At 37.5% G+C, this 10,683-nt stretch overlaps 1 protein-coding gene across 3 annotated transcripts in view; it reads right to left on the bottom strand.

The window, feature by feature from the left end:
* Nucleotides 1–9,766, bottom strand: part of LOC107715143 (transcription factor RelB-like) — a 25,073-nt gene extending 15,307 nt beyond the window's left edge. Inside the window, exons 1-11 of one of the 3 annotated variants that reach the window (XR_001637080.1) lie at nucleotides 9,429–9,766; nucleotides 8,868–8,879; nucleotides 8,355–8,518; nucleotides 6,352–6,657; nucleotides 5,049–5,209; nucleotides 4,852–4,943; nucleotides 4,583–4,714; nucleotides 4,388–4,492; nucleotides 4,086–4,301; nucleotides 2,606–2,680; nucleotides 659–2,514 (exon numbers count right to left, since the gene is read on the bottom strand). Coding sequence is in view for 2 of the 3 variants with exons in the window: in XM_016521235.1 (XP_016376721.1) it covers nucleotides 2,012–2,514; nucleotides 2,606–2,680; nucleotides 4,086–4,301; nucleotides 4,388–4,492; nucleotides 4,583–4,714; nucleotides 4,852–4,943; nucleotides 5,049–5,209; nucleotides 6,352–6,657; nucleotides 8,355–8,518; nucleotides 8,868–8,879; nucleotides 9,429–9,465 (1,803 nt within the window). In the remaining variant the exon portion in view is untranslated. Of the gene's footprint in view, nucleotides 1–286; nucleotides 2,515–2,605; nucleotides 2,681–4,085; nucleotides 4,302–4,387; nucleotides 4,493–4,582; nucleotides 4,715–4,851; nucleotides 4,944–5,048; nucleotides 5,210–6,351; nucleotides 6,658–7,634; nucleotides 7,975–8,354; nucleotides 8,519–8,867; nucleotides 8,880–9,428 lie in introns of those variants that run through there. The other 2 variants (XM_016521235.1, XM_016521342.1) reach the window with 2 other exon arrangements.
* Between the last annotated feature and the right edge of the window lie 917 nt (nucleotides 9,767–10,683).

Below are 10,683 nucleotides of genomic sequence, written 5' to 3'. Positions count from 1 at the left end.
TATTATCTTAATGAGCGCTGTCTCTGTGCTGTGATGCGGTCGGAAAACAGATTGAAAATTGTCCAGGTATCCATTTGAGTTTAAGTAGTTGTTCAGCTGATTAAAAACTACCTTTTCAATAATCTTGCCTAAAAGGAAGATTTGATATTGGTCTATAGTTGCTCATTGTGGTGTTATCAAGATTGCTTTTTTTCACAAGGGGCTTAACAACTGCAGTTTTCAGGGAGTTTGGAAAAGTCCCAGAAAGAAGTGAGGCGTTCACCACTTCTAAGAGATCTGCTTCTGAACAGTTAGAAGCAGATCTTTTACATGTAGCTAATGTTAATGCGATGAGGTGGATTTGGTTGGACTTTGGCCTTACTACTCTCGAGACAGTAAGAAATTATGATTTAGGCGGTGACTAATAAAGCAAGTACACTAAGGGACAGCAAAACGGAGTCATTTGCCAGAACACAGGTTTTTAATATTGACAGCAACAACACACTATAAGAAGCAGAATGTGACAGTTGATAGCAACTAAAGGATTTTTACACAGGACAATAAAAATCACAGCAGTATTACAGACATTAAATGTGTATAAATGAACAAAATGCTTTTCAATGGCTATGCTTGTGAATCCAGCTTCCTTCAACATTGATGTGACAAAGACAAAATTGACTCATTGACTACATTCATTTCAGTTTCCTATGCAAACTCACATCATGACATAACCAGGCATGACATGTCAAGTTTCCACTTTCCAGGGATAAGTAATCTGACTATTCTCATTGAAAAATAAAAGCCTGTGCAATGCAGCCAATCAGAACATATTTGATGTATAATACACAACTTAAGACCAATTTTAGAATCTTAGACAAATTAAATTTCTTTGTGGACGGGGCTTCAAATCCAAATCCCCTCTGACACATTAAAATTTGGTAATTAATGTATATAAATTATATAAAACATATTACAAAATCCAAAAAAGGGTCAAATGAAACATTTCCCTTCCTTTGTGCTTTCATTAAGACTTTGGTTAGCAAGCTAAGAAGCCATTCACACAGAAGATTTCTTTGTGTTTAAAAACATGAGACACAGGTCTAGAGAAGTTCAGAAGCTGAACTTTTTAACTTGAGCGCCATGCTTTGAGAACATTTTGTCATGCACAATATGCATAAGTGCAACGGTCAAACATCCGTCTTGTGCATGTTTACATAGAAAAACAATGGAAAAGCGGCGCAGTAAAGTGGAAAAACATGTTCTGTGTGAACAGCCCCTAATAGCATAGCACTAACTAGTTAACCGACTATCACCATTTTTGAGCACTATTTTTGATCAGGAGTTGCAAACGGCCACCAATGGGCAGAGGATTCAATGCAAGATTTTATTGTTGCCAATTAGATGACAGAAATGACTTTTACTATGTTGTCGTGTCACACCTGGTTTGATCATGGTGTCAGATTGGTATGAATTACATTAATTAATCCAGCTGCTACTTCAGAATTATGTTTAAAGGTCTAATTTTGTCCCCTTAATGCTGTTAACTGAAATTCCTCTGTGGATGGACTGTTCCGAAATGTTCAAAACAAATATCACGTTACATGTAACACTTAAATACAAAGTGAATTTGGGTCTGGGACAAATCTACAGGATACTAATAGGTTCTGCTCAGAAATCCACACAATAAATTAGCGAATGACAGACATAACTGGCACATCACAAGAAACTGAGCAGCATCTGTTGCTCCCTTTTTTACCAGAAAACGTAATGGCTACATGCTTCTCCCGCGTTTCGTTGGCTACCATGGTGTCTAGTCCATTTACAAGACCAGTGGCTGAGCAGGTGATTTACTTCATTAGTATATTCATACTACCAAACAGGAAGTCAGATAGTGCCAGCTGAACAGGTTTGGCAGTCAATAACAAGTTTGACTTAGTCTGTGTCTTTTCCTAGTCCAAAAACAATTTTATAGTCAAGAGTGACTGTATGTCCAAAATCCCAATAGTCAAGACATAAGAGTCCACAGTGGCATTCAGTGGTCCAGGTCGTTCTCGCTCTTCACGGGGCAAAACATGAGACCTTCGATGTTCTCCAGATCTGCTGGATAGGCCTGATTCTCATTCACCATCTGACTGAAGTGTGCGTCGTTTATAGACGACATGTTCATCATAGGTTGACTGACGTTCAATTTCGTATCTGTGCCATCTAAACCGAAGTTGAGATCGCCATGAAAAAATAACTGATTAAGAAACTGGTCTGAACCTTGCTGGGATTGGTCTGGTCTGAAGCTGGCAAGGCATTGGGAAATGCCTTGGAGGACGGTGTCCAAAGTTTCTGGGTCCAGGCTAACACAACCGTCCTCTTGTTTAAAGTCTTCATTATAGTGAATTTCCTCCATGACCTGGGATGGCATGTGGACGCCTCTGTCCATAACAGGGACTGCCATGGAAGCATTGGGAACGTTACAGTCGGGAGGGGTGTAGAATGGGTTGTCAAAATGCTGTGGCATGCTGAGTTCATTCGCAATGTCTTGATCTGCGAGAGGAGGGAAATAATACCCTGATGTAGTCAACAAAGTTTGAGAGAGTGATATTAAGGTTTCTGTTTATTTTAGAAACATGCTTACTTTGAGGAACGCTGCATGGCTCGCTGAACTTCACATCAGACTTCATTTTCCTCTTGCGGTTGACTCCGTAAGGATCTGCAGATCAAAAGAGCAAATCAGATTAACCTTCCTTCCGTGTCACAGGGTGACAGGAGCATGTGATGGCGCTGACTAAAATGGCACTGACTATAACAGAATCATTTGTGTTCTGACAACAGAAGACCTATTATGAAGTATTGCAGTTTCCTTTCAGTTCAAACTACTATAATGCTGCTATTTATAATGAAAAACTGACACGGTGACACACCCTCTTTTTGCAATATTTTAGAAACTAGTAAGAGAAGAGGTGACTCATTTCTGGGATACCTGGGCGTCTTTGCTTCAGTTAACCGTTCTTTTGGTCTACTTTTATATGCGATTACTTTTAAACACAAGAAACCTAAAAAAACAATAACTGACATTTTTAGGACCATTACACCTTTTACTCAAGTAAAAATGACACAATACCATTCTAAACTTATTTATTTACAAAGAAATGCATACTGTTATTCAGGAAGGATGCACTAAATAGATTATAAAACTTTTAAATTTCAAATGAACTCTGTTCTTTTCAACTTTGTTTCTTTAAACAATCCTGGAATGAATTATCACAGTTTCCACACAAATATTAAGCAGCACAAATGTTTTCAACATTACAAATAAAATTTTGTTTTAAAGTTTTGTGAGCAGCAAATAAGCATACTGTATGTAATATGATTTCTAAAGGATCGTGTGACACTGAAGACTGGAGTAATGATGCTGAAAATTCAACTTTTCCATCACAGGAATAAATTACATTAAAAATAACTGAATGTAATTAAAAAAATTAACAGTTTCCACACAAATATTAAGCAGCACAAATGTTTTCAACATTACAAATAAAATTTTGTTTTAAAGTTTTGTGAGCAGCAAATAAGCATACTGTATGTAATATGATTTCTAAAGGATCGTGTGACACTGAAGACTGGAGTAATGATGCTGAAAATTCAACTTTTCCATCACAGGAATAAATTACATTAAAAATAACTGAATGTAATTAAAAAAAATATTATTTCACAATATTACTGTTTTACTGTATTTTTGATCAAATAAATGCAGCCTTGGTGGACATGAGAGACTTCTTTCGAAACTCTGCCACTAAATTTTTGAATGGAAGGATATTTATACACTGTAAAGTATTTATTATATATTTATAATTTGTTATACTTCTTAAATTTGTTTATTTTAATAATTTAATATTCAAACAGTATAATCCTTTCATCTATCCATTTTCCAAACTGCTTATCCTCAGTAGGATCATACGGATGCTGGAGTCTATCCAACAGCGTAAAATTTAATTCATTTAAAATTTACTAAAATTTTTAGCTTTTGATTTTGGGGTGAAATATACCCCAGATATTCCCTCACAACTGTCACCTTATGTTATCTATTCATCTTGTCTTTATGGTGTCTGATAACTCACCTGCATTGTCTGGGACGTAAGTGAACTTGACTGACTCGCTGTCCATCCGGTCAGACATGCGGCGAAGACACACACTGACCTCCACCTCCTCGGTTATACTCTGCTCCCTGAAGGGTGGGGACTTGAAGACGATGGCGATTTGCCGGTGGACATCAGTCTGAGCAAACTCCGCCTTGGCCTCCCAGTCGTCCTTGCTGAAGATTATCTCAATGTCATCTATGGAGGTTTCCAGATATACAAATGACTCCTTTTAGAACAACTGCATCGAAGAATTTAATATGACATATTTAAAGTCCACTTACCTTTCTGCACTTTGTCACAGAGCATGTAAATTTCAGTCTTTCCTGTGCAGGGGCCTCTGACAACATTAAGCCGATTGATTTTCAGCTCTGCCGTTGTGGTCGCCTCTAATCAGAAAAACAGAAACAATCCAAACATCATCTACCAGGAAACTACAGAGAGTTTGCAAGCTGGCCCAACATGCATCTTGCTCTTACTCTTATCATAGATGGGGTTGGAAACCACAGGGGCGAGGGGGATTCGGTCTCCATCCTTTCGTTCCACCTCACACTGGAAACACAGTCTCACCACGTTCATGTCCATGTCCTCAATGCTCTTAGAGTGGCCCGCTGGTGGAGAACAAGACAAAAACATTCAACAGATGCACATGCTCTACTACAGCGGAAGAGTATTATTAGGATATTATGGAGGTTGCTCACTAAGTTTCAGAACAGAGCCATTCAATCTGCAATATTCAACAACTCACTGTTAAATGGATCGATATTCTTATTTCTCCTCTTCTGCAGTGAGGCATCAAGTTCCTTCCTCCGCACACACTGGATGCCAAGATTTGCAAAGCTGGAAAACACCAACATACTCAGGCAGGAAATAACATTTTTACTCTCAGATCACGTTCTGCTGACCATGCTGTCGCTCAAAAGATTGACGTTAATAGAAAGATACCCGTGTTGACGAGCGCTGTGGGGATTGATGTGGATGACGCAGATGCCATCTGCACAGTCTTTCCCGACCAAGCAGTGTGGGTGTGGGCGGTACGGGATGTCCTTTGTTACGAGAGACACGGTGACCATCACTTTCTTGATGTTATCAATGGGGCCTTGGATCTAAAACAGGTGAAAAGATAAAATACAGTTTTACTTTTGCTTTCATGCCAACTGGGTCTTTGTGGTTGTGTTATTGGCACAGGCTCTGGTGTTGAAAATACCCATTTATGGACATTTCACAATGGCAAAACTGACTAGTGAATATGTTTGTTTGTGTGGTTTAAAGGTAATTCCCTCCGTCAGAGCCCACGTGTCGCACTCCTCCCCAGGGAACTTTCATTTTTAACTGCAATTACAAGTTTAACTTGATTTCATATACAATAAACCACAAACCATTATGGGGGAAGCCCCAATGTTATGGGATAGTCGGTGCATTCCAGAAACACCCACTGAAATAAGGAGTGCAAGTCAATTTCGAATTCATGTAAATGGAAAACGAACAACAGAAATGAATGAAGGTCTAATTGATGATATAATTTTTAACCCTATATGGCCAACTGTTTTATACTATGGTCTCTCAATCATCCACGTGATCAAAACTTTAAGGAAAAACAAACAAAACACTTAACAAATAAAACACTTTTAGTATAATTCTAAAAATGTCCAGCTGAAGTAAGAATAATGTTAGTACATTTCATATTGTTAGTAATATTTCAAGATGAACATTTACTGGACTTGATTATCCATTATCATTTTTAGAAAAATCATGTTAAAATGTGGGTATCAAACATGATTTCAAACAAGCATTTATTTGTTCATCTCTCAATCATCATTGTGCATTGCATTTTAAGTTTTGCCCCCACAATAAAAACTACAGAGCTTTGATCATAAAACTAAGCACTTAGTAGGAAACATTACTGCGAGATATTTACACATTTTAAGTGTCTGTGGATTTATCAGCTATCAGAACATAAATATCAGCAGCTGCACCAAATTGCATATTTTTGCTCAGTTTGGGACTCTGAATAAAACAGTTTTTGTCCTCCTTTGAGTATGAGCTCCATGTTTTCCTATATAATACTATATGAACCATAACAGCCTGATGTATCAAGTACAATACTCAACAAGAAAAAAAACGATTTTTCATTTGTTTCAACAGATGTTCCATTTTTAAAAAGATAGATTCATATATCAGGCCTTACAGGGTTAAGAACAGGGTTCATTCATTAGCATCCATCCCAAACCTTCTTCCTCTGACTCACTTCAATGGCAGGCAGGGTCTTGCTGGAGTCAGTGCTGGAGGCTCCGAGGATGCTGCCCGCGGATCGCCCCTCGCACTCATAGCGAAATCGCATGCCGCGCTCCTTCGGCTGCTCCACCACCACCAGCTCTGGCTTTTCCAGGAAGCGCTCCAGATGTTCTGTTCCAGTCTGCTGAGAATGAAGACTCTGGGGTGCTAAAGATGACTGTCCACGTCGCTGAGATGCCACTTTGTGGCTTCGCATGGAATGCATCGGTGCCATACCACCAGTGTGCGCCGTTGGGGTCTGGTCAAAGCTGTATGGATTCTGAGAAAAGAGCTACATTTTAAAATATGAAGAAAATGAATGGTGCTTCTCTGTAGAAAAGTTCATTGCTATACAGTTGCAAAGGTTTCTGAATGGCTTTTAACATGTCGCTATACAGTATTTATGGTGTCTGCGGTTACTAATGTGTTCTAAACAGTTTGTTCACACCAAGAAAAGTAGCTATAAAGATGGTTAGAATAATAAACTTTATTAGTGTCCAAATCAATGCACAAATGATAATGTAGTCGGGTGAATTCTGATTAGCTTCAAAGTGTTTATTGTTTATCAGCTGGAAAAAATTTGTTTTGAAAGTGATTCCACAATATAATTTATCTTGATCGTTATTGTTGTAGTGTGAATTTCCCTGTTCTCATTGAATTAGAATGAATATTAAAAATGTATCGTTATAATTATCGCCCCTGGTGTGGCATCAAAAGCTGGATTTCCAGAAAACAAATAAATGAACAAACAACTGAATACAGGAAGAGACAACATATTTAAAAAAAAAAAAACAACAGACAAAGCTTTGCCAAAAGGGTTTACATGTTAAAGTTAAAAAATAAATGGCTTGCCGATCACTGAATCATTTATTTTTAAACCCCCACACAATGAATCAGCAACACAAAGCATTCAGAAAACCACAATAGCTTGTTTTATTACTACATTGGAATCACATTTTCCTTCTCTGACTTTCCAATTTTTTAAATCATTAATGGAAAGACAAACAATTCACCTTTAACTCACTCGAAGCAACCACCAAAAAAAAAAAAAAAAAACAGCAAGAGAGAAAGCGAGTGTGTGAAAAAGAGTGTGAGAGAAGAGAGAGAGAGAGAGAGTAAATAACCGTTTGTTTTACACGTGCAGATATTGAACACAAAGAGCACAATTACAATAACAGAGCAATAAAAGCATTTTTGAGGAGACAACAGACAAACACCAAGTCTGGACATGCCTGAGAATGGACTCAGATCGCTTACACAAAGAGCCGCTGAGAAGAGCCAGAAGAAGCATGGTGAAGAAACAGGAAGCTCACATAGATGGACGAAAAACCAACCAATGAGAAAGTGAGAAGCAGAGAGGAGGGTATGAGACTGAGTGTCTTTTGTATGGGCGAGAGTAGCATGAGTGGAGAGAACGCTAACTGAAAGTAGGCATCGAATTACAATCACCCGTTGGAGAGTTAAAAAAAACCTGATGTCATGAACAAGTTTCGATATCTACTAAAAAACACAAGACATTTTATATAGAGAGCGAATACACTCAATATGCTACAGAGTTTGGCCATAGCACAAACAAAACAGGATGAGTTACGCACCAAATTCAGTTGTTAGTGTTAAAGGAACAGTTCACCCAAAAATGAAAATTCTGCCATCATGTCATTCCAAACCGGTATGAATTTCTAGAACATAAAAGAAGATATTTTGAGAAATGTCTCTGCTGTTTGGAAGTCAATGGTCTTCTGGTTACCAGCATTCTTTAAAATATACTCTTTTTATGTTCCACAGACAAAAGTAATTCATACAGGTTTGGAACAACATGATGGTGAGTAAATGATGACAGAATCTTTATCTTTGGGTGAACTATCCTTATAAGGGTTTCAGAAAACTATGTACAATAATGATAGTGATACCAGCTCTAGCAACTGATACAACGACTGCTCTTTTGGTTCATTTTAGTGTAACAGCAGAAAGACTCACATGTGGAGCTGTTCCTCTGGAGACCAACACCGGTGCGCTTCGCCTGCTTCTAGACGGCGGATCAACTGGCTGACTATCCTGGTCCACAGGTGGAGGAGGAGGACCAGGGAGCGTTACGGTCAGTTCTTTGATTGTTTTCTCCGTAAGGTACTCTTCTATAATATCTGAGGAACAGATTTGATGATTATAAACACGAGCTCTAGTTAAAGAGATCACTTAAAAATACTTTTTTTCCATGTGACACAAAAGCAGATGTTAGGCAGAATGACACTCATGTACTTTCACTGCATGAGAAAAAAAAACATGGTGACTGCGGCTGCATAACAGCTCCTTTTGTGTTCCATGGAAAGTCATTGATTTGGAACGACACAAAGGTGAGTAAATAATGACCGAATTTTTTGTTGAACTATCCCTTTAACACCACAAAACACAATATTCAAAAAGCAATAAATTAAAGAACAAACAAAGTGGTCAAGCAAGGTCACCTCACAATGAAGTCACATCTGCACTCACCTAGATCTAGGTCTGCACAGAGGGGCATGATGGGAAAAAAAGACAAGAAAAACAGTTAAACATGCGCATTTCCGGAAAACGAAACTGAAAGCAACTTTTTTATTTATTTATATAACATATACAATTCGCTGTTAATGACAAAGTCGTTTGATAAACGTGTCTGCAGCCGCTTGATTTTATTATCAGCTAATAAACAAATGGCCTAAAATGAGTCCTAAAACATATCAGATGATAAACATACTTCTCGACAGATTATAAACATTATTTTTGCGGCAGTAAATAAGGTTTAAGACATTCGCGGGCCTGTGTTGTTGTTTCAATACAGGCCTGTAACTTTGGAAACACCCACTTCTCTTAGAAAACAACTTAGTTTTGACGATACCGTGAACTTTCTTGTCATAAAACGTGATATGGCGATAGCTGCCGTTCAAGTCGAGTGCATAACGCGCACATAATGCACTGTTTAGGCGTAAAGTAGGCTATAGCAAATGAATATTCCTAAAACATGCTGAATCAGAGGGACAACAGGGCCGAAGTGTAGATGTAAGAAACTGAACTGACCTCCCGCTGCGCCGTTCCCAACGCTCATATTTCTCATTGCAGGCACGAAGTAGAAGACAAATGAGTCTCGTTGGTTCCTACACTGTCGTGGGTCGTTATTGTGTTGAATCGCAATCCTCCGAAACCGCGATCAGATCATCAGTCCCGCGTTATGGAGTCATTTCCGGGTGCTTCGCCTGTTTTTTTGGAAGCCTGAAGTTAACGGAAGTTTTTTTGGGAAAGAAATCACGAGAGCAAATGAGAGACCGCTGTATCTGTGGCTCCTCCACTAACGATTGTGACATGACAAACACCTCTTTCACTTTTTCTCTTGGTTCGCTACAAGAGGGCTGATCTGGTGGGTGGAAATCCCCCTACGTCACAACTGGGTAAACCCCAAGATTCATCACCATGACAACGACTAACAAACAGGTGAGTTTCAAGAAAGCGCACCAATAACAGGTCAATAGAACACCGTCCTAACATAACCGATGCATCAAGTAAAAAAAAAAAAAAAAAAAATTATATATATATATTAACATTATATAAAACCGAAATGTAATTAAAATGTACGATTGGAGGAATTAAATTGCTTATATACCATTTAAAAAATATTATAAATAAATATATATACACTACCGGTCAAAGGTTTGGGATCAGAACGATTTTTTATGTTGTTTTTTTTTTGTTTTTGTTTTTTTACAGGAGTTTCTTATGCTCATCAAGGCTGCATTTATTTGATCAAAAATACAGGGAAAATGTAATATTGTGAAATATTATTATGATGTAAAATAACGTTTTTCTATTTTAATATACATTAAAATCTAATTTATTCCTGTGATGCAAAGCTGCATTTTCAGCATCATTACTCCAGTCTTCAGTGTCACATGATCCTTCAGAAATCATTCTAATATGCTGATTTATTAGAATTATCAACAGTTGTGCTGCTTCATATTTTTTTGGAACCTGTGATACTTTTTTTTTCAGGATTCTTTGATGAATAAAAAGATAAAAAGAAGAGCATTTATTTAAAATATAAATCTTTTCTAACAATATACACTACAGTTCAAAAGTTTGGAGTCAGTAAATTTTTATTCTTTCTTTTTTTGAAAGAAATTAAAACTTTTATTCAGCAAGGATGTGTTAAATTGTTAAAAAGCGATAGCAAAGATTTATGTTGTTAGAAAATATTTATATTCTGAATACATGCTGTTCTTTTTAACTTTTTATTCATCAAAGAATCCTGAAAAAAGAATAGCAGTTTCCAAAAAAATAT

The sequence above is a fragment of the Sinocyclocheilus rhinocerous genome, unplaced genomic scaffold (genome assembly GCF_001515625.1).
Source record: "Sinocyclocheilus rhinocerous isolate Xijiao unplaced genomic scaffold, SAMN03320098_v1.1 scaffold821, whole genome shotgun sequence".
Taxonomy (NCBI): domain Eukaryota; kingdom Metazoa; phylum Chordata; class Actinopteri; order Cypriniformes; family Cyprinidae; genus Sinocyclocheilus; species Sinocyclocheilus rhinocerous.
Note: the sequence above shows the minus strand (reverse complement) of the source record. Positions and strands in the feature narration are given on the sequence as shown.